The sequence below is a fragment of the Alexandromys fortis genome, unplaced genomic scaffold (genome assembly GCF_014885135.2).
Source record: "Alexandromys fortis isolate MF-2015 unplaced genomic scaffold, M_Fortis_MF-2015_v1.1 scaffold_197, whole genome shotgun sequence".
In the NCBI taxonomy this organism is placed as follows: Eukaryota; Metazoa; Chordata; class Mammalia; order Rodentia; family Cricetidae; genus Alexandromys; species Alexandromys fortis.
The window spans coordinates 180,604-204,143 of NW_026068072.1; the positions used below are offsets into that span (position 1 = coordinate 180,604).

Below are 23,540 nucleotides of genomic sequence, written 5' to 3' on the forward strand. Positions count from 1 at the left end.
GTGACAACTGAATACAAAAATGCATGGGTTTGTAAAGCAAAGTCTTTCAATGTGAGCAGGGAACACTCTGGGCGGAACGTTAATCTTCGCGGAAATTGTCCTGGGTGCGGTATTAAGACCGGACCACATTGGCGGAACCTTGTCCCGTCTCCACCAGTCCTCTCCCAATTCCCCCCCCCCCCGTCTAGTTTCCACGGCAACCACGCGGGCCGACTACGCTGGCCGCGGAAAGGGCGCGTCTAGAGGCGGGGCTTGAGGCGGAAGCCGCGTCCGCAAGCACGGTGCGGAGCAGGCTGCAGAGATGTTGCTTGCGGGGTGGTTGTGGCTGTGTGCTGCGCTCTGCAGCCTCCTGCTGGGGCAGGCCGAGGCCCCGAACCCCGGGGTGCCGCCGGAGCGGAGCCGGCCCTACGCGGTGCTGCGTGGGCAGAACCTGGGTGAGCGGAGCGGGGCGGGGCGGAGCGGGATGCGCGTTTGCTGCCAGAGCAAACAGCACCCGGGCTTGGGAGCGGGCGGCGCGGGAGCTGTCCCTGACGTCTGGTGCTCACAGAGCCTGTTTTCTGCTGTCAGCCCAAGCTTGGGAGCCAGCTCTCTTGTCCTATGTGCTGGCGGCACCTGCTGAAATTAGAAGCTGGAGACCTGGGTTTGTGCCTTCATGTCCGGTTCTATGGATTCAAGTTGGGCAGTAGGGCTAAATCTGCATCCATCCCTCTTCCTGCCAGATAGGCCCGTTTTCAGCGATGGCGTTTGTAATGGACGTTTTAGCATTCCCTACACACCAGGTGCTGTGCTCAGGACTTACATGTATTTGGGGAGCTTCATTGTAAGCTAATGAAAAAGTAGGGCTTTTCAATCCTGTTTAACAAAAGGAAAATGAAGCCGAAAGGTAAAGTTATGTTACTCAGGGATACCCAGGTTTGGCATGGTGAATGCCAATACTTGAATCTGGGATTTGTGGGAGCTTGAAGCAACTTTGGGGAGTACCCATCACATAATGCATGGTCTTGAAAGGAGCTCTGGTTCTTGACACTGGGCAAACCAGATGTGTCTGTCTCACCTCCACCCTCCCTCCCCACCTGATACCGTTCTGGGCTGTCTTTCTATGGCTTGTTTTCTCCCACATTTTGACCACTTACTTTGTACCTATCTAGCAGTCCGCTAAATAGTTTTCAGAGATTTTCAGCCTAATCCTTTAGACTTGGGTTTGTCAGACTGGATACAACTGACACCTTAGATCACATGATTCCTTTTTAGCTGCGGGGCGGGGGAGAGGCTGTCCTGAGCATAGGATGCTCATGAGCCCCCTATCCTTTGCCCTCTGGATGCAGTCTACACAATCACAATGTTTCCAGTCCTAACCCTTTGGGTTAAGACCCCTACTGAAGAACAGCAAGCTGAGGATGCTCCCAAACGGTCTTAGCTGTAGTAGTCGTAGTATCATCATCATCATCATCATCATCATCATCATCATCATCATCATCAACTACAGAAAGCGTGTTAGGAAAGTTTACACTGTGGTATTGCAACATCAAGCAGGTAATGTGTCTGCACTGGATGCCTTGAGGCAGTCTGCTTAGTAATCATGCATATATCTAGAGTCTGGAACAAAGTAGAAAGAATTGTCCTTTACCACCTGGAGTTCAAGAAATGCGGCCCTAGGCAGTTGAGGGCAGTGGGAATTTTATCACTGATTTCATGGACAAGGACACGGAAGTTGGGGGCCTTTAGTAAGATGCATAGCCTAGGAAGCACATGGGAACCCAGACAGTCTGACCTCAAACCCCGAACTCTTCACTGCCATGAGTGCTGCCTGTCTTGGCCATAAGGGAAGTGTTCAACTATATGCACTCACTATATCCCAGTACTTTATTGAACACTGCTTGAAGGTAATCCATAGTTAAGCGTAAAGAAATCCTTTTAATTGGGTTTTCATTTGTCCCACTTTATTGATGCAGAACGTGATTCTCAGTGATGGGAAGTGACCATGGGATGAAGTTGTCTTTTACAGTCAGGTGGTGGTGGCGTACACCTATAGTCCCAGCACTTGGGAGGCAGAGGCAGGGGGATAACTGTGAGCCCGAGGCCAGCCTGGTCTACAGAGTGAGATCCAGGACAGCCAGGTCCATACAGAGAGACCCTATCTTGAAGAACAACAGCAACAACAAAAAGTCTTTTAAGGTTGTTTTTGAAACCCGTGCCCTACAAGAGAGGTGGGTACAAGGATGAAGAATAGAAGGGGCTTATCAAGTTCCAAATGGATATTAATTCAAATAATATTGATACCTAGCATATGGTTTTAATTAAGCTTTTTCCTTTTTTCCTTTGTTTGGATTTTAAGTTTGGTGTGGTGTGTGTTCATTTGTGTATCCAGTGAGGCCAGAAGTGAGTATCAGATCCCTGGAGCTAGAGTTATGGGTATGTGCTGGGTCCAGTAACACAATCTTGGTCTTAAACAAGCTAAATGCCATGTCTCCAGATAGCCCAGGTCAACTAAATACCTGGCCAAATTGTCAAAAGTCTTTAATTTCCAGTTTCCTAAAGTTATGAGTACAGCTGGAATTTTTTCTCTTGCTCCATTCAAACCATTTCCGTACATTCTAGAAGGGTCTTTAAAATTAAAGGGAAAGAAAACTGCTTCTTAAAATAGAAGCAAAAGAGAGATAGATGCTCCGCAGTAATTCCTGGCTGCACCGCAGGGGGCCTGAGCTTGGCTTGCAGCACCAGTAAAGATCTCAGAACCACATCTGGCCTTCTAGAATAATGACACGCTCTCAAAACTACATCTGACCTTCTGGAGTAGTGACATGCTCTCAAAACCACATCTGGACTTTTGCAGTTGTGAAATGCTCTCTTTGTCATTTTTCCTATCCTTTCTCCCCCTTACCCACCAAGAGGCTAAGAGGATGTGATGGGATAGAGGTGGGGCAGGCACAGATGTTCTGAAATGACCGTCTTGAAAGTAGGCAGGTCTAGGCTTCTCAGAGGAACTGGACTGGCACCTGGCGTGGGCCCACAAACTTGGAACTAAGCATTTATAAATGTGCCTTTGCTTATCAAAGGTCACAGAGCTTTGAATGCCGCAGAAGACCGCTGCTGCTGAGCGAAGCAAGTGGCTTACATTCATAGCTTAAAGCCCCGGGCTGCCAGGCCAAGTCCTCTTGTAGGCCCCACTCCTTCCCTGAGCACCCTGAATGTTTTAGACATGAACTGTACTCTCAAAAACAGCTGGGGGCTGGAGAGAGCGCAGCAGTTAAGAGCACCAGCTGCTCTTGCAGAGGCCCTGGGTTTGACTCCCAGCATTCATATGCCACTTCAAACTTCTGTAACTCTAATCCAGGGAATGTGACCCCCCGGGAGGGCCCTCTCACTGTCCTGTACCTGTGGGGTGACTTGAGGAAGTGCCTGGCTAGTTCTGCCACGCAGCGCAGTAAGTACTCTTGGGTCAAGTAGCAATTGAAAAAGCACTGTCTTCTTAATGAAATCATGGAGCCTGGAGCTCCCACAAGGTAACCTGTTTTCCCTTTGCAGTGCTGATGGGAACCATTTTTAGCATCCTGCTGGTGACCATCATCCTTATGGCATTTTGTGTCTACAAGCCCATTCGTCGTCGGTGACAGCCACAGAAGATCACCCGGCTTCAAGTCTGGGACAGCATGAGTTGCGCTGCACGTGAGCCCCTGGAGATGATGGAATCAGAACTTGTAGGAAGTGCCCACCGATCTGGGGGGCTTAGAAAAGCATCTAGCAGTAATTGTTTCCTAGCCTCAGTATTGGCTGCCGAGTCGGCATCTTGGTGCTTTTGTTTGGCTGTGCTGGCTAAAAGTAAAGGCTGAAACTCCAAGCTTCCTCTAAAGACACGTCCTTTGCCAAGTGTGCAGAAGAGCTGCACTGGAGAGCACTAATCACTAATGCTTGAAATAAGGAAGAGGAAGACTCAACATGTAGACAACCCCCGCTTTCAACCATTCTGTCTTGGTGTGTTACATGGGGGCCAGTAAGATGGCTCAGAAGGTAGAGGGGCTTGCAGCCAAGCCTGATAACCTGAGTTTGATTCTTGGAACTCATCTGGTGGAAGGAGAGAACTGACTCCCATGGCTTGTTCTTTGACCTCCACACATGAATAAGTAAATATAAAAACAAAGACGACGTTTCCTTTCTACTGAGGTGCCCTAGGATACCCTGGTTGAAAAGCCAGTGTTCATTGTGGAGAACTTAGGCCATCATTCCTTGCCTTCATTGGCGCTGGACTTGAATGGCCACAATTGGGCCGGAATTGTATCCTAGGTCTGTAGTCACATGCCCCCCTGGCCTGTCAGAACAACTCCACCTGACTCAGACAGGTTGATGTCCCTCTCACCCGTGGCCTAAAGCTTTTGTAACTTCCCAGATGGGATCATGAGAGACCTAGCTCTCCCTCTTCTCCCGGGTGTAGAGGGGTCAGCTATGTGGCCACTGTGCAGGCTGCTGTTTGCAGGACTCTCGGCGTTTCTAGTGCTGCTACTGAACTTGAGTTCTCCTACTGATACTTCTCATAGTCATAGAGTGGTCGTTAGTATTTATTCTGCTAGATTTAATTTTGTCAGAATTGTTGCAATGCTTAGTCTTGTGTTCCCACAAGCACAGCACTGGTCTTTGTTTTATTGTCTAACAACCTGTACTCGATGTGAATTAACTGAGGAAGAGCACTGTAACTGTTGGGGTCTTGTCTGTAAACTTGTAACACTGAGCCATTAAAATATCAAAATTAAAGAGGAATCCTGTCTGCTGTTTTATTCATCATTATGTTTTCAAGTGTTTAAAATGCTGGGTGGGGTTATGTTGATGGCTCAGTGGTGAGGAGCACTTGTTGCTTCTGTAAAGAATTAGGTTTGGTTCCCTGCACACAGATGGTGGCTCACAGCTACCTGTAACTCCAGTTCCAGGGACTCTTGATGCCCTCTGCTGACCACAGGTAGACACGGAGCATGTGTTCCATGAACAGACATCACAAGGCAACCTGCTCATATAATCTTTTTTGAAAACTTCAGTGCAGGTGTGTGTGGTGTGCGTTTGAATATGGCCTGATTTATTTAAGGTAGACCTGTGTAGTGGAATTTAAACTAGCATGTGAAATAAATAGGCTGAGCCAGACTCACATTGGGCTGGGACAGCATCCCGCACTTTTGTTCAAGGCTGACTATAAGGAGCTACCCTTCTCCAGAGCCTGTTTCCTTTACCAGCAGTAACACGGGCACCCTGAAGCCGGGGTGATGGAAAACACTAAAATGTAGGAGACATGGCCACACACAGTCAGGCTGCTCTCCCCAGAAATCCCAGGTATTGCCCTGACAGATGAGAAATATGTGGGCACTGAGATTGTATCCCAAGAGGGCATGTCCAACCCCACTTCCTGAACAACCTGTTTTGATATACCACTGTAATCCTTGTTGTCATTTTAAAAGAAAAGAGTAAAATCTTACCAGACCCATAGTCCTTGCTATTGTTCTTTGCTTGGTAATAATCATGTGGACATGGATGAGTCCAGGACAAAGAACTGGACCAGAGACACTCGGTTGGAAACAGAAATTGTGGGGATGGAGAGATGGTTTAGCAATTAAGAGCTTGGGTTTCTTTTCCAGTGGACCCGAATTGACTCCCTGCATCTACATGAGGCAGCTCATAACCACCCCTACTGCAGTTCCAGGGAGCCCCTGGCTTCCGAGGGCGCCAGCACTCAGAAGGCAGCAGGAGATGGGTCTCTCGCCAGCCAGGGCTCCACAGATGGATCCTATCTCAGATAAACAGCTTATGAAAGGGAACACAAGGCTGCAAGGCGTGACGGGCATCTGAACACATGAGCTCATCTCCCGGTGCTGCTGGAGGTCTGGGGGCTCTGGAGCACTAGTCGCATAGCTTCTAGCTGGACTCAGTCTTTAAACCACACCTATTTCTAGACTCGGGGCTAGGCAGCACTTTGACCGCCATTACTTACTGTCCCATGGTCACTTAAAATCTCTAGTCCAGTCCATCTCCCTTGATGTCACCATGGTCAGGAGGCGCCTGAAGCCAAGCTGCTGCCTATGTGTTCCCGTCACTATTCAACACTTCACTGTGTTGTGTAACAAGACTGGAACAGACCCTCAGAAACCTGTACTCATGGGCTGGAGATGGCTCAGTGGTTAAGAGCTTTGCCTGCTCTTCCAAAGGTCCTGAGTTCAATTCCCGGCAACCACATGGTGGCTCACAACCATCTGTAATGAGGTCTAATGCCCTCTTCTGGCCTGCAGACATACAGACAGAATACTGTATACAATATATATATATATAGAAACCTGTACTCAGTGGGGCGGCTTCTTCCAGGTAAAAGTGACTGGAGCATGGGCTTTGGTGAGCTACTCAGTGTTAAGTCATCCATAGACTGCCCGTGGCCTGCAAAGGGGGTGTGGCTCACGTACTGCTTACTCCCCAAAGCACAGCTGCTCCTCCCATCTTCCTAGGACAACTAAGTCCCCTCCAGAACCCTAAAATACTGTTATCCAGCCAGTGCCCTTTGTTTTTAAGGCCCAGATTTTACTTGAATGCCTTAGAAATATCCCCCCATCACTCTGGGAATGAGGAATGAGTCTCTTCCATCAGCGGTGTTGATGCTGGCCCATTTTCCCCTCTCCCAGGAGAAGGCGGCACCACACTCACAGGAGGACCTGAATGGCCCAACACTGGATCCTTTTCATTTATTTACACCTGGTACAAGTTGTGAGGCAATGCTGACTGCGCCCTGGGCAGGAGGCTGGTCTTTGCAAAGGGCAGGTACTGCCAACAGGGAGTGTGTGTTCTTGCAGTGGTGTGAGGACGCGCCGCAGAAGAGACAGAACAGACTGGCAGGGCCTGTGGGTGCCCTCTGTGGAAGCGTATTTATTTGCATTTTAAGACAGAACACATGGGGAAAGCTGCAACATGGTAATGCAGTGCTTAGTCCCTTTTTAAGTGACTTCCTAGGGGCACAAGCACAGACTTCAGAAAGCAGAGCAATGGAACGCAAACCTAGGATTCACCTTAGTGAGTAAACATGGCCCCAGTGCAACCATTCCCACAGTGTCTACTGGCAAATGCCAAGTAAACAGCTGCCAAGCTGAGCAGAAAGCAAATGTGATGCCCACCCTCGTCTTCTGTACAGGGAAGGAATTTGGTTAGACCATCACAAAAGGTAGGTGCTATGAGAAATTAAAAATCACAATTCTTTTTGACTAAGAACATTTTACTGGCAACATTGACTGTATCAAACACATTCTTGAGAATGGTGGACTCTCTCTTTCTATTCCAACAGAAGCATAACAGGGAACAGACTCAGAACAGAGGAAGGTACTGTTAGCATGTGATCAGCGCAGTCTGTGGGGTTAATGCCTGCACCAGGTGAGGGGTGCAAGGTGCCCTTGGCTGCATTCCCCAGGGGTCGGTCTGTTATGCAATAGGTATTTACAGGAGGGTTAGACAAAATAGTTAACTACTAAAGGTATCCAAAAAAGGCCTGAGAAAATCTGGTTAAAATGCATAACCTTGTATTGCTACTGATGGGAGTAGTCATTTTTATATCTCTTAAAAATAATAAAAACATTCTGTTAAAAAATATATTTATCCAGAAAGATGTTGATTTGAACTCTAAAAAGCAATATGGAGTCATCACTTTTCCCTTTTAGATGAAGAGCCTCTACTCCAGGTCAGCTCTCTCCTGGCTTCAGGGACACCCACCCTGCCTTCTCTAATGAAGCTAGCTCATGCAGTTGGCTCTCCCCAGGCTGGAAATCCTTCACTGGAGCAGGCACGGAACGCACGGTAGCTAGATTCTCTGCTGTTCCCATGGTTTGGTCAGCTTGCATGCTTTGAGAACCAGCCATGGATTCCCCTAGCTGCTCCTCCAAGGACAGGATTAGCTGCCTTCGGTTTAGCCTGGAGGATGCTGCTCCCAAAGGAACTGCTGTTATGTATTCCAATCAGGTCCTCAGTGTGTGGAGTGAGGTGGGTTAAACTATTAGTAATTTTTAAGGCTAAGGCAATATCCGTGGTCATTTGTATATCTTAATTTGATGCAAATAGCCATAATCTAAAATAGATCCTGTACATATCCTCCTAGCGGGGGGAGGTAAAGGGCATAGACAAGGTAGAGATGGGGAGGTGTAATGGCAATGTCTAGGGACCCTATAGGAAGGGAATAAAGAGGTCAGCAGAACCCGTTTCTTTGGTGAACACTCTACAAAGGCTGCTGCTCTCCTGTAGAAAAGCACCCTGACTCTGCAGTGATGTGTGTTATCACTTCTGATGAAGATGTATCTACTAACCTGCAGGGCTTGGCGTCGCTGTCTAAAGCTGGTAGTAAAAAGTGACCTGCAGGCCAGGACAGCTAATGGAAGGTGATGATACTCTCCTCCCTCAGCCTGGAGATGGGGCCTACCAGTGCTGCCCTCCTCCACTCTGGGGAGTCCCTGGTCCTGCACCTTTGCATAAAGGAAGGGGCAGCTGCTGCCTGCAGCAAGTGTAGGCCTCTGCTGTAGGGTCGCAGCTGACGAAGCACCCCCATGCAGCCCAGAGCCTGTACTCTGTGCAGCCCCTGGACAGAAATGTCTACTTCTCAGTGAGTGACAGCCGTAAGACTTGCTGGAGTTCGGCCTCTTCCTCCTGGAGCCTTAGCTCCTGTTCCGCCAGCTCTTTGGCAGACAGCTCTATGGCCAGCTGCAGGTCACTATCAAAACGGCTCGACTCACTGAGGGCACCTGGGCACGAGCCTTCCATGGTGGTTAGAAGGCTCTCCTGGATGGCCCTAGGGTAGAAAATGGAACAGAGTTATTCCCATCCTGGAGGTGGTGGCAGCAACTATGTTCTTACTGATTACTAAGAGCACACTGTACCAAGCACTCCTGATGCACGATGACGTCCACCCTGCTGAGGTGGAGGAGCTGGGCCTGTGTGAGCCAGCATGCCCCAGTTCTAAGCTACGAATGAAGTCCGGTCTGTTAGAAAGCAGTGCTCACACATGCTTCCCATAGGAAGGAGGAGGCACTACTGCAGGTTCCACCATTTCCGTAGCCCGACCCCAACTGTCTTTAGCCCTGCATATCCTCACCCAGCTAGACCTGCAGTCGCACATTCACAGAAGACCAAGCCAAGCAGAAAACATTTACCCAGGGCTTTGCTGCAAGCAGCCCTAGCCTGTGAGCCAGTCAGCACTCAGGTCAGAGCTGGTTTAATGGATAACCACAATAAAAGAAGCACGAAAACTGACGCCTAAACTCCCTGCTGAGCACGAGCCACATAGATACCCATGTATCAAGTGCCGTGCCAACGAAAGCCACGTCATGAAAAGTCCCATCAGTTACCTTTCATACTGGGCTTCATAGCTGTGGGTGGGGCTGATCCCTCCATTTGAAGCTGGTCCTGAAAGTTCCTGGCAAAAGCAAACGATGGGTAGAAATACCTCGTAGAAGGAACAGTTGCCAAAATGACAAGGAAATGAACACAGTGAGAACAAAATGTACAGCATTCAGAAGTTGTCGCTGAATGTGCTGTGTGGACACCAGCACTACACTTCCCTACTTATGATACAGGGCATCAGGCATTACCCTGGATCCGGGGCCACCACCTTCTCAGACTTGACAGAGCTCCATCTAGAACCACTGCCCTAGGATGACAGCCACACAGCCAAGGCAGGGCATGCTTTAGAGACAAGCTGAGAAGACACAGTTGGGTACTGGTGGCCCTGGCCTCCAGTTATTGTCCTCAATAGCTACCATCAGGAGAGCAAAGCAAAGCTCATTTGCACAGGGAGAGCAAGAGCTGATGTTTTGTCTCAAGGCTGAATCTTCTCCAAGGAACTTCCCAAAAGTAGACAGCCCAGCTGTCAAAAAAGTAAATAAAAATCAACCCCACCCCATCTACTCCCCCCAAAAATAAGGGCTGGAGAGATGGCTCAGTGTTTAAGAGCATTGGCTGCTTTTCTAGAACCCAGTTTTGGTTCCCAGCACCCATGTGGCAGCTCATAACCATCTATAACTTTAGCTCCAAGAAATCCAACAGTCTTCTGGCCACCTCATGCACCAAACACAGACATACATACATACATACATATATATATTTTTTTTAAATTAATGAAAAAGAAAAAAGTACAACAAATGAATCTGGAATGGGTCTATGATGGCAGAGGGGAGTCAAGGAGGGGGTGGGACTAGGTTACTCGAGCCCTGGAAGCTTTGGTAAAAACACTGACAGGCTCGTGGACACCATGTTCACAGTTCATAGCTCCCAAGAATTCCCAGCATGCTCTGCAAATTCCTGAGGAATGGACAGTGGAAGGAAAGAAGAAACCAATAACCAACAACTGGACAGCAAAATCCTGGGACATAAGACCACTACAGAGCACATGAGACCCATCTTAGAGAAAAAGGCAGGAAAAGGACAAATATAGGGTTGGCACTCCCTTGTCCTCAGCAGGTTGTCTATGGCCAAAGCTGACCTCTGCCCAAGCTAGGAGCAGTGGACAGCAGAAGGTGGAAGGTCAAGCCTCCTGGGACAGCAGCACCAAAAGCCACAGAAGCGGGGAACAAGGCATTAACCCTCCCACCCACCACCCACCCCTGCTGCAATGTGCTCTTTTCTTAGTTCTAACTGAGATGCAGAAGGAGTTTAAAGAGACTCCTCAAAATGGAAAAACTGTCAAGAGTGAGATTCCATTTTATCACACCCTAAGAAACTGTTACACAGTCAAAGTCCACATCACTGCCTTAACTAAGACTACTGACAAGAACGTAGTACTTCAGTTCTAGAAGATTATATAGCACACCTTGAAAAATACACAAGAGCTCTACAGGTGAGCTTGAGTTACAGTAAGTCTGCCTCTAATTACCAACAATGCAGCCATAGTGATGTCGGCAGGTCTCTTGAATAGCAAGCTATGGTGAAATGACCTGCACAAACACTGAACACACCAAACTTTTTCTTAGAGCAAGTCTGAGCTAGAAACTTCAGTGAACAGGGGGTGCACGCATGGGGGGGGGCGGGGTTCTGACAGCGCACCTGGCTCCTGCTGGACTCCAACAGGCTCTGCTGGATGGCAAACTGCATTATCTCATAGTCCTCATCTTGGAGATGCACGTTCCTGCCGTTGTCTTGAACATGATAGGATTCGGGGATTTCAAACACAGACTGATCAACCTCGAAGTTTGTGACCTCGGAAGCTGAAACACAAAGGCAGCTGTCCAGTGTCTGCACCCACTCATTACAGATAGCTCAGACAACTTTTTTCTTCGTGTTTTGTTTTTATGAGAAAGGGTCTACACAGCTCAACCTGGCCTCAAACTCAAACATAGCCCAGGCTGGCTCCAGACTCATAATCCTCCTGTCTCAGACTATGGTGTGTTTTCAAGTGTCTGGGGGAGGGGAAGGGGTTGTTTCCTTGACTGTTCTTTCCTGATATGGGGATCTTATTGTAATGCTCATGCTGGCCTCAAACTCCTGGACTCAAATCCTCCTGCTTCTGCCTCTGAGTGCTGGGATTACAGGCGTGAGTCACTGCACTCAGCTTAAAAACATTTCAAATTAAAAAGATGAAACCAGTAGCAACTCAGGAGCCAGGGCGTAGCTGAGTAGTGCAGAGTTTGCCCAGCACGTGAAACTCTAGTTCAACAATTCAGTGCTGCCAGTACTAAAATGTAAAAGATGAAAGTGTAAATCCACCCCAGAAGACAGTTTTTCCTTGTTCTTTGATTGTTCTTGGTGGAAACTAACACATAATCATAACGAAGGAGACTCAGTGGACTGTAAAGTAGAAAGAGTCTCCTCCCGAATGGAGCCAACTGAGCAACCTGAAACGGTGGCTGAGATGTACCCTTCTTCCTTCAGGTTTTCCAAGTTCTTGTCACAGTGACAAACCGACACGGCACCCATAGTTGTTTCTCTTACGCACCACAGACTTACTTCAAAGTGTTCAGTTAATGACACAGGACTAAGATGCAGACGCGGCCTTTAGCTGTACCTGTGTCGGCCTGGATCCCCTCCACATTGTGACTCTCTTCAGCAGTGCTACAGCCATTAACATTTCCAAATGTAATCCGTGCGTTCAAAACGTGAAACAAGGGGATTTCTGACAAAGTAAAAGCTTCTATCAGTAGACTTCACTGAAAACAATAACCACTGGCTAATATTATGATAAAGCACACTTTATAGCAGGTTTTCTTCAGTCCTTACAGCAGCGCACCCCTCCCCCCACCACCAGCACACACGCACCCCCAGTCCACAGATGAGAAAACTGAGACTGAGTAAGACCCAGGTGAAGAACTTTCTCCTAGATCACAGCAGCAAGTGATCAAGACAGGAATCAAGTGTCATGAATACTTCACCATCCAAAATCCAAAATCGCCTTGTCCATACTAGTCAAAAAGCTAACCCTCAATTTATTTAACCATACCTATTTTGACAGGGAATCCAGGAGGAAAGTCCAATTTGATAAAATCTCTCAGTCTTGCAAAATGAGCACTGGTTCGAGCCATGAGGTCAATGATAGGAATGACCTGCTCCACAAGGGAGAGAGGGAACTCTTCGCACATCCACAGTGTAGCTTTAAACCTGCAGGGTTTGACAGTGAGTGCTGGTGGGGAGGGCAGGTCACTGCTACTCAGCACTAGACAGAGCACCCTTCAGAAGCCCCCCCACCCCTCCCCCATTATTCCTGAACCAGGACTTGTGACGGACTGGAACCCGAGGAACTCTGAAACCTGACAGTGAAGGGAAAGGGTTTACAGCACTTCATTTGTCAACTGAGATTTCCTAGCAGTGAATAAGACAGATCAATACAGAACAAAGGTGCTCCCCTGTCTCTGCTATGACAAAGGCTAAGCAGAGAGACGGTTACTGTTGAATTTGTCAGATTAAGTAGTTTCAACATTACTTTTAAAGGAAGGGGCAAGGAATGATCAAACCCAACCCTGAAGAGCACAATTTCAGATGGTCCCATGGGTGAACCAGGGGCCCCATCTTCCACTTACTTTTGTGTTCTAATCGTCAGCTCTTTTGGCCTTCCAATGTCCCTGTTTTTCAGATCAAAGTCTTCATCAAAGTACTCATCGGGTGTGATGGCCGTGGGGTTATTTACGGTGGCACACTCCGTGGTGAGGTCCTGCTGTGCCAGAAGTTATGGGTCAGAATTGCCTGACTCTAAAGTGCAGCCCCACAACCGGCTGCATGTGTTCACCGCACGAACAAGCAAGTCTAACAGCCTTCCCAGTTCCATCCACACCCTCTTTCCATCTTTATGTCCTAGGTATGGAAGACACAGCCATGTGTACCAAATGCACAGTTAGTTGGGGATCAAAAAAAAACGGTTGCTGAGCAGTGTAAAGTCCTGAGCCGGTCTCAAGTGCCATGCTCAAAGAAGGTCCTTGTTTATCCCAGAGGAGAGAGAGCCCGATTCTAGGACCAACCCTTACTCCAAAATCTAGATTTTTTTCAAAGTCTCATTCATCTAATTTCTCCCCAAAGAGTATGCTATGGGATAATCCTTCTGTGTGCTGTGAATATGCATTACTCTCATTGGTAGACAGGAAAGCTGATTTGGCCTAGAGCCAAACTGAAAATAGGAAAGAGTGTGGAATCGGGGAGAGACCCCAGGGAGCTGCCCAGGAAGCGAGATGCTAGAGGATGGGTAAACCGTGAGCCACGTGGCAACGCACAGATCAGATAGAAATAGGTTCATCTAAATGTAAGAACCAGTTAGTAGTGAGTCTGAGCTTTTGGCCGAGTGTTCCATAATTAATACAAGCTTTTGTGTGTTTGTTAGGGACCAGGCGACAGGTATTAAAGGAAAATCCTGCCTCTATTTACAAGAGTATCCATAGTGCACTTTGGGAGCTGATGTTCCTTTCCAAGTCAAGTGACCTCCTCGGGACCCAGTGGCCATCACAAACAGAAGAACTCACCCCTTGAGCACCAAACTGATGTTCCACAGTTCCCAGCAGAGACTCCAGTGGATTCCGGTCCTCTAGAAAGGAGGGAAGATCAACAGAATCAAGCCCTCCTGATCCCAGTAACAATTCCACTTACAGGCAGGGAGATAGAAGACACCCATGAGGTGAGCTTACCCCAGAATATCCTCTCATTAGGAACTTTAGCCTAGAGGAACCACTATAGGAATCCAAGCAGTATTACCATGGAAACCATTGTTATATGTGATTAACATACATCATTAGGAAAATGAAAAAAACAAAAACAAGAATTCAAGTAGAGCAGTTTTAGCACTGGCTTAGGAGACAGCTAGATGGATCCCTCACCCTAGCCACTCAGTGCTGTGCTCTGGCACTAGCCTGTACACCCGGAGCACAGCTGGTGGCCAAGCTGCTACCTGCACTTTCTAGATGATTGCACATGCCACATGCCAACTCACTGAATCCTCTCAGTGGCTGTAAGAGTGGCCTAGTACCACCTCCATTCTACTATAGAGGAACACGAGGCCTACAGCACAGACAACTTCACAAGGCCACGGAGCTGGCAAAGCCAGGATATAGTAACCGGAGGCCAAGGTCCATGAAAATCTCATCACTGCGGTGAGGTAAAGTCACTCATCCCAATGATAATATCCCCCAATATCTTCTCATGCTCCATTTCTGTTGTTGCTGCTACTAAATCCAAGTTATTTGCAATAACACACATAAACAAGCCCTTGTGAATGAATGGCTTTAATTACGACGGAAATCAACTATGAAAAACTCCAAGAATGAGTCAGACTAAGGAAATGTTTAGGAAGAGAAGTTAGGATTTGCATATCCAAACACATTTACTCATGGGTCACAACCCCTGGAGGGGTGTCAAAAGACTCTTTCACAGGGTCATCTAAGAACACCAGAAAACACAGATATTTAAATTATGATTCATAACAGAGGCAAAATTATAGTTATGAAGTAGCAATGAAAATAATGTTATGGTGGGGTCAGCACAATGTGAGAGAGGAGTGGCAGCATTGGGAAGGCCGAGAACCCCGCTCTGCACGATCATCCACAAGGAGGCAGGGGCGCTCATTACCTTTATATCTCTTCTTTTCCTCCTCCGTCAGGTGTTCTGTCCGTATTTTGGTTATCACACTCACATTGTTTACTGTGTAAACCTTGAGAGAAGTGTGCAAAAGACAACAATGACACAGGGAATCCAGGGCAACTCAAGCACAGCAAGACTAAGAATGCTGCAGCAAAGCCAAGCAAACCCAGCAAAATTAAAGTTGGGACCCAGTCAGCAACCCCAGTCTCCTCCAGATGGAGAGACGGCTCCCGCCTGGGGACCTGCACTTCCTACTGCGAAAGGGGCTTGGCAAACGGCTTCCACTGGGTTCCCCTTGCTCCTAAACCTGCCTCCTGTGATCCATGGTGCTCTTCTAACTACTGACTTAGCCGAACCCAGGTTCTCTAGACCTGGGAGATCAGAGAGCACCAGCATCCTTTCTACTGACAAAAGAAAAAAGGCTTCTTCTAACTGGCAGCCTGAGCTGTGCCCTCGGCCTGTCTGAGGGTCTGGGTTTGCTGTGTGCGGACAGCTGCAGACAACAGTGACCACAGCAGCCAAGCTTGCTGGACATGATGGAGCTTTTTTTTTCTCACCCAGAGGCCAGCAGAGGATCTTACAACACCTGGTTCCCTCCATCCCCACTGTACACTAAGGAAAGTCCGTTGATAAAACGTCAGATGAAATGACAGGTATCCCCATGATTACAGTGGTGTCTCAGCTCAGTGGTGCCACGTAAGTGGGCTGGGCTAGTCTTTAAAAATTGAGCCAGCATCAGCTCTAGAAATCAATTAGAATGTAAGTAATAAAGATTCACAGAAATTACTTACTACGTGGTATCTTCTTTAAAAAGATAAACTGATTAAATTTAATGTAAAAAATAAAATCAAAGGAATGACTGGCTCATTTCTCAGCAATCATTTCTCTTTAGGAGAGCCACAGACCTGCTCAGGGCATGCTATCTGTTTTCTGGAAACCACTAGATAAACCTCAGCAAGAGACACATTAGGGCTGTTCCCCAGGGTCCCCTGCAGATGCATGGAAACAATCAGAACAGGCTCCTCATTTGCACAGAAGCTAAAAAGCTATAATAATCTTATTTTTTTTTTAAGAGTTTCCTTTTACCTTTGCTTCGTAACCATTAACAACTTCTGCTTTATCTGTCCTCCAGCCCCAGAATCCGGATTTAGTTCTGATAAAAAGTGAACACCACAAATTTCTACATGTATAATATGCCATTCAGATTTCACCCCTACAGCCTTTACAGTCCCCAGCTTAAGTTAGTCAAAGATACTTGGAATCATGGTCCCCTTGTCCAAAAAAGGATGCTACCAATGACAGATGTCTTAAACATCTCCCACCCACCGCCCACAGTTACCAATCAGTTTGCCTCACTCCAGACAAAGACAGCTTTCACTTTTGGCTTTTAAACAGGAACTGCCAGCACAGGGGACAAAGGTTGTGACATTTTTTGGACAGCGATCCTAAAGAAGTGAGGATGACCAGTGTTTCAAGGTCTTGCTTACTACAAGGAGGTATCTGGGTCAGAACTTTTATCTGGGTCATCCACTGCTGGCAGGGGCATAAAAGCCTCCACCTCCATCCAGGAATTCTCAGAAGTTAAGCACAGAGCTCTTCACCTCTTGGAGAAGGGCAGATGGAACAGGAAAGGCAATTAATGCTTCCACAATGACTGAGTCATGTGTCCCTCAGCTCAGGCAGAGCAGAGGGAAGGATGTGGAAAGTGCCTTTTCAGCCCAGACACCGATTCCAATCTATGGACGACTTTTGAGGGAGCCCAGGGAGCCGTTACAGCTGTAGAAACCCAGTTCTAGGGCCGCACACTTCTGGGGGGAAATGTATTCAGGATCCAAGAACAGCTCCTAGGTTCTGGTTTTTCTTTTGTGTGCTGTGCTTTAAAAATAGGATGTTGCAGCCAGCAGTGGTACACTGCCTTTAATCAGTGAGCACGCCTTTAATCCCAGCACTGGGGAGGCAGAGGCAGGCAGATCTCTGTGAGTTTGAGGCCAGCCTGTTCTACAGAGTGAGTTCCAGGACAGGTTCCAAAGCTACAGAGAAACCCTGTCTCGAAAACAAAAACAAACAAACAAACAAACAACAAGGCAGGATGCTGCTATGTGGGCCAGACTGGTCCCAAAAACCAGTGAGCCTCTTGCCTCCACCTGCAGAGTGCTGGGATTACAGGCAAGCACTTCCTGCCACTCCTGAGTATGAACTGTTTTCAGGATGTCTTGCTCTGGAGGTGTTTTCCCTCAGGAGCAGTCCAGTCCTCCCTTTGTCTAGAACATCACATCCTGACTTTGCCTGGCACTATGTAAAGTTGCCAAAAGTCTTTCCTTTGTGCTGTCTGACAGAGTGAAGTGGACACAGGAAGCTCAGAGAACAGGGGCAGGTTAGACAAATCACAAAAGCAGAATGCAGCTTTTACATTTTATGTTTCCAGTTTCCCATATCAAATTGGGACATAATGGGTTTATATGTCTGTTTTAACCCTTCATAAAAGGAAGACCCAAGGATGTTAATTTTCCTCTGGGAAGTTTACAGTTAGTGCAACAAGAGCCACGTGGCAAGAGATGAAGTCCTAAAGGAATTATAGCAAATGCTGGCTGCTCTAGCTTACATTGCACAAACAAGAACAGGGGTTTGGGACCATGCCCAATAACTATCAAGTCATGGCTCTTGCTGTCACCAGTAACAAAAATCGAGATATTCTGTTTGGTTAAATCATTCCTCAGTTCCTTATTTTTGCGACATCAATGGTGTGTAAGCTGGGAAACTGCCGTTTCCGACAAGCAGCCTCGGGGGTGCCAATGCTTACTCCAGTCCATGCCGCGTCAGAGCTCGCTGGGCCTCCATGCTCTTCACTGCGCCCCCCCCCCCCCGCCCCTCGCAGCTCCACTCTGACAGCGGCTGAGTTAGAATGCCCAGTGTCAGTGTCTACTATTTTAAACCTGGCTGCTATGACTCCTCGTGCCTTCACTAGCTCTACATACACAGGCATCTGAAGATGACAGAGAACCCAGCTTCCTCCTTCCTGTCTGTCCCACCTGAGACCAACACAGCAAAGGTCACTTAGCAGACACTGTGATTTAGTGACTATTATACAATTTAAAGGCAGCTCTGAAGTGGTAGGGATTTTTTCCCCAATATGGCACAGCATAGTCTTTCTGGGAAAAGAGTAAAATCCCAGTGCAACAAGTGCACACCCTGGGTCAGAGCTCATCAGGAAGGGTAGTGATTTGTTTATGTCAAATTCCTAGGACAGACCAGGGAAAGGACTAAAGCACCCATTGTAACGTGGCAAAGAACCACGAGAACCATACATGACTGCTCACACATCTGTGAGTCCCCAAACCTCACACTCAGGAATGGCTCAAAGCTTTCCGTATGTCTCAGGGCACTGATCACATGTGAGCACCACTGAAACAGAAGAGAGTGTCTCCAGCACTCACTTCGGCCCACTGGCAGCATCAGGAAAGCCAGCTCAAGCCATCTGAAAACCCTGTAACCATGGGAAGACACAATGTACCTGCATCCTCAGTACAACAGAAGGCACTCTTGTTTCCCATCTGCACTCAGTTAACTAAAGCCAGTCCACACACCCTGGATAAGCGACTCTTACTTCACCACAAACAATGGGTCTAACAATCCCAGTAAGCAACAGGGAATCTACGACCTTAGGGTTCCAGGTTTTCAGGAGCTTGTTTTTCTTCCAGCTAAGGAAACTGGAGAGCTGGGCCACTTGCCTAGAGCCACTGCCGTCAGTCACCCTGCTCTTGTCTCTACTGACAGGCTGTGGCAGTGACAACGGCCTCCTCCAGTCTGGAGCCTCACACAGAAGGACCTCACAGCCTGGAGAGGTACGTAATGAAAACCAGACCTCTAGCGAGATCTTTGTGGATGGTCCCAGTCGGTCCCTAACCCTCGATGTTCCTAGCCAGGAGCCTGGCAAGAACACTTCCTTCTTTAAGACTCCAGTTCCTAATTCCAAAGCAGAAGCAAACCCCAGACACAACACCAGCTCCATGTCCTCTCTGTTGTAGACACCATGCTTTCATGGTTTTACTTAAACAAAAAGAAAAAGGCAATTATGTTTTAGATTTGCCTAAAGAGACCTCTCTGTTTTCTTCACCAACTGTGCAGTGGAAAGGAAGAAAACAATCTGGAAGAGCGTAGTTAGCACATCCATGGAGAGAAAGGACGCTGGATCCAGAGCAGTGTCAGATTAGCTCAGGTCACACTGAGTCACCGGCAGTGGGCGGCTCTTCCTTGGATGGCATTGGAGATCACTTTTAAAATCCTCTAGCATCAACCATATTAGAAAAGAAAAGGTCCTAATCCCGTCACAATTACTGCAAATATGCCATTAATGAAGGCAGTCCCCAAACTAGATGGTAAACTGGGCTCTAAATCCGTACCTTTCAAAGGCGATATTCTTAGTGTCGAGGCTGGTGTTGATGACTGGGCTTGTGAGCCGCCGTTCAACCTCCCTGCTTTTTGGCTTCATGAGGTCCAGGGTGAGGCGCTCCATTTCTTGGGAAAGATCAAAGTGTTCAGTGGTGACCACTCTGTCATCGTGGTTGACTTCCATCAGCTCTGCCCAGTTGTCTGTTAACAAGAACACTAGTGTGAGGAAGACAGAGCCAGCGATGCCACCTTCACCTGTGAGCCCTCACATGCACTGCTGGCACCTACAGCACACTTGTTTGGCTTTTTCTTTTTTTCTTTCTGTCCTACTCCCCACCCCCAGAAACTGGAGGCTGAATCAGCCAGCGCTCAAGGTGACAGGGAACACACCACCACTGAGTACCTCACCTCCAAGAGTCCTGATTACTGACTCTCCTTGCACAGTGTTTGTCTGGCCAGCAATCTACAACTCATAGGAGACCCAGAGCATCGTCCCCAAAATGGAGATTTTAAAACTAATTTTCCTTTTCTATTAGCAGCACATTTCCCCTACGACCTTCAGAGACCATTGCTGGAGTGAGTGCCCTGCTCAGACTCTGGAGAGCAGTGCTGCCCTCCACCCTAAACTAGGAACCGTGCCCGGTCAGGAAGGGACACAGAAGGACACAGAAGGTGTTTACTCCAAGGCTCAGCAAAGTGACAGGTGACAGACAACTGGGGTGAAGTAATGAATGAAATGAGCAGGGAACTGGCCAGTCTCCAAAAGGAGAGGGATGTAGTGCCAAAGAACTAATTACAACAGCCACAAAGACGAAGCATCCAATAGATAAAGAATAAAATACAAATACATTTTGAAGGCTCAAAATTACTGGGCTGCTGGACATGGTGGTGCACACCTTTACCATCAGCATCAGGAGGCAGAGACCAGCCTGGTCTACAAGGAAAGCTCCAGCCAGCCAGGGCAACACAGTGAGCAGGGATCACTACAATGCAGACTCACCTCCTCCCTTAAATATGAAACTTCGTCTCCCTCTTATCCAGCTCATGTTTTCAAACCCCAGCAGAGTGATGTCCACGCGCAGCTTCGCACCGCTCTTCCAGATGCGACAGACATCATTGGGGCATATTCTAGAAACCAAGGGCACTGGAGGAAAAAGGCATATTATTGAGAAAAAGACAGGGCTACGCAGAATGTGTGAGCCAGGAACTCAGGGCAGAGTGGTTGGGTCATGACTGGCCAAACACAGTGGGACTTCTTCCTTCACGCTTGTAAAGGAATTCATCCTAAAAACCAGAAATGGAATCTGGGTAAGGCGGGGCACGCCACTCATAGCACTCAGGAGGCTGAGGCAGGAGTTCCATTTTGAGGTTAGCCTGGGCTACATAGCAAGTTTGAGGCTATCCAGACAACCTAGTAAGGCCATTTTAAACTAAAATAATTTTAAATGGCTGGAGTTATATTATATCCCCATGATAGCTCACTTGCGTACACTAAGTTCAATCCCAGCAACACAGGCAGGCAGACAGGCAGGCAGGCAGACAGACAGACAGACATAACCAGGAAGGCTAGTGGTGTGGTTAGTGGTTCAGGGCATGCTTAGCATGCACCAGGCCCTGGGGCTCAATTCCCAGCATTAAACAAATTAACAGGAAATAAAGAAAAATGAGTCTTTTATTCTAACTCATCAGAGAAAACAGTCAACAAATTTGGCAGCAGTCTTCTCGGCCTGGACTGAACCTCCAGGGCTAAGGAGTGGGCCCACCTGGACTTCTCACTCACACGTCCACTGCTACACGGCCACGCTGTAGCCTCCATTCACAACCTATCAAGGATCGAAACTCTGCTGTGTTTTTATCAAAGCTAGAAATACTACTGAGATGAAAAGCTATCAAAATCAAGTGTTAGTTCACTGACCCACAAAAAGGAAAAGCAGATACCTACGTAAATATATCATCTTTACAGAGCAGTCTGAGGAAATACATGCATTTTGTAGAAATTAAATAGAAAGAAATTTCAATATTTGCCTCATTTTCCCCAGAAAAACAAGTTTGGAAGAATCAAGCTAAGCAACATAAGAAAAGTAAAAATTTGTAGTAAGTCATGAAAATGTTAGCATTACAAACAGGCATTTCAAACGAGTAAGACGGCCAGGCGGCCAGAGGACACAAGCCTAGTCCCAGCTGAGGCTCAGGGGTCCAGGGCCACACGAAGACCCTGTTTCCTAAAGAAGCTGCAAGCTTCGGCACACACTTGTCATCCCAACACAGGAAGCCGAGGGGCAGGAGGACCGACAAGAATCTGTGGCCAGCATGGGCTACAGAGAGCAGAAAGCCAGTTAAGGCTGTAGTGACCCAACCCTACTCACCCCAAAAAGACTAAAGTGGGTGTCAGGGATACAGAATGCAAGGAGGAGACAGAGTGCCTGTATGCTATATTTACCCATGCTCAGGCTAGAGGAAACTACATGGAATGCAGGTCAGCTACCAGATTTGAATTTAACACACACCCACACAGCTTTTGTGAAGGAACATAAACCTATCAACAGGCTATGTAAATTTGAAAACAAGTAAGTCCCAAGCCCATAGCCACTCACCCCAGCTGGTGAACTCCCATTTCATCTGCACATAGAAATCCGGGGCCTGAAGAACAGACAAAGGTTTACAATAGATGACCCTGACACAAACAACCAAACCCACACAGCAGGGTTATGTGGCTCTTTTCTTTTTCCTTCCTCTCTTCCTCTCTTCCTCTCTTCCTCCCTCCCCCTCCCTCCCTCCCTCCCTCCCTCCCTCCCTCCCTCCCTCCCTCCCTCTTTCTTTCTTTCTTTCTTTCTTTCTTTCTTTCTTTNTGTGTGTGTGTGTGTGTGTGTGTGTGTATTTTTTTAACTTCTTATTCTGAGACAGAGTCTAACTTGCCTGTACTGGCCTTGAACTTGTAATCTTCTGCCTCAGCTTGGTTACGTGTGTGCCACTATGTCCAGTCAAAACTGGTTACTTGCTGAAATGTCCAGGATAAGACTTGGGGAGAGACCTACAAGAGTCCAGAGAGGTCTCTGGGCTGGTCTACTAGAGGATTCTATCAGCAGGTACACTGAGAGGGCGGGCTGGCAGTGAATCATTCTCTCTGGGGGCCTGTGTCATTATCTCTTTAACTCTTCAACACTCATTCTGTCGTCTAATTAAGAACAATGACTCTCACAAAACCTTGTTCTGTCTGGATACCACCCCCAACGCTGAGGATGAAACCAGGGCCTCCCACACAATAGACGAGTGTTGTAATGCTGGGCTTTCTTGTTTATTTTCAGATACTCTCATCAAATTGCCCAGGCTAGCCTCCGACTTTAGTCTTCCTGTTTCAACCACCTGGGCAGCCGGGGTTACTGGTGTTCACCACCACACCTGCCATGGAATTCTTTTTTAAATGACAAAAGTAACTTCTAACTCTCTTGGGGTGTCCAGACAACTTAAAACACACACAGCAAGCTACACACCAACGCTTAGCACAACTGTTCAGACAGCAGGCTATGGAGTGGACCCAATGTTTGCCAACCAAAAGAACCAAAAGTCTTGACAATTACAGAATGTGAAATCATTCAAAAGCAGGTCTTTAACAGATTGACAAAAGATGAACGAAGCCAACGGTGACAATCAAACCCGATTTCAGGAGTAATTACAAATCCTTATCTTGTTTGCTATTTGTTAGTTTGGAACTCAAGGGCACCAATACCTACAAAAATTGTTGCAATACCATAAATGCCATAGTCTTGAGCCAGCTGATGGCTCAGCATTCAGGAGGCTACCCCCCAAGTTGGAGGCCAACCTGGGCTACAGAGTGCATTCCAGGCTAAACAGAGCAACACAATGAAACCCTGTCTCAAAAAAAGAAAGAAAAGGGGCTGGAGAGATGGCTCAGAGGTTAAGAGCATTGCCTGCTCTTCCAAAGGTCCTGAGTTCAATTCCCAGTAAACACATGGTGGCTCACAACCATCTGTAATGGGGTCTGGCGTCCTCTTCTGGCCGGCAGGCATACACACAGACAGGATATTGTATAAGAAAGAAAGAAAGAAAGAAAGAAAGAAAGAAAGAAAGAAAGAAAGAAAGAAAGA

General features: G+C 47.5%; 2 protein-coding genes across 3 annotated transcripts in view; one reads left to right on the forward strand and one right to left on the reverse strand.

Moving 5' to 3' along the window:
- Nucleotides 1-254: 254 nt before the first annotated feature.
- On the forward strand, nucleotides 255-4,746 carry CUNH12orf76 (chromosome unknown C12orf76 homolog). The gene is made up of 3 exons (XM_050121157.1): nucleotides 255-434; nucleotides 3,335-3,424; nucleotides 3,526-4,746. Exons 1-3 carry the CDS (start codon nucleotides 302-304, stop codon nucleotides 3,609-3,611), a joined length of 309 nt encoding a protein of 102 aa, XP_049977114.1. The 5' UTR covers nucleotides 255-301; the 3' UTR covers nucleotides 3,612-4,746.
- A 2,111-nt stretch (nucleotides 4,747-6,857) lies between these two features.
- The window catches only part of Ankrd13a (ankyrin repeat domain 13A), a 32,082-nt gene continuing 15,399 nt past the window's right edge, over nucleotides 6,858-23,540 (reverse strand). The window contains exons 4-15 of one of the 2 annotated variants that reach the window (XM_050121171.1): nucleotides 22,029-22,074; nucleotides 20,435-20,578; nucleotides 19,446-19,635; nucleotides 16,132-16,198; nucleotides 15,034-15,115; nucleotides 13,935-13,996; nucleotides 13,005-13,138; nucleotides 12,428-12,585; nucleotides 11,996-12,103; nucleotides 11,038-11,198; nucleotides 9,345-9,412; nucleotides 6,858-8,788 (exon numbers count right to left, since the gene is read on the reverse strand). In XM_050121171.1, the coding sequence (XP_049977128.1) occupies nucleotides 8,593-8,788; nucleotides 9,345-9,412; nucleotides 11,038-11,198; nucleotides 11,996-12,103; nucleotides 12,428-12,585; nucleotides 13,005-13,138; nucleotides 13,935-13,996; nucleotides 15,034-15,115; nucleotides 16,132-16,198; nucleotides 19,446-19,635; nucleotides 20,435-20,578; nucleotides 22,029-22,074 (1,416 nt within the window). In that variant the 3' untranslated portion in view covers nucleotides 6,858-8,592. The remainder of the gene's footprint in view (nucleotides 8,789-9,344; nucleotides 9,413-11,037; nucleotides 11,199-11,995; nucleotides 12,104-12,427; nucleotides 12,586-13,004; nucleotides 13,139-13,934; nucleotides 13,997-15,033; nucleotides 15,116-16,131; nucleotides 16,199-19,445; nucleotides 19,636-20,434; nucleotides 20,579-22,028; nucleotides 22,075-23,540) is intronic. The other variant, XM_050121172.1, reaches the window with a different exon arrangement.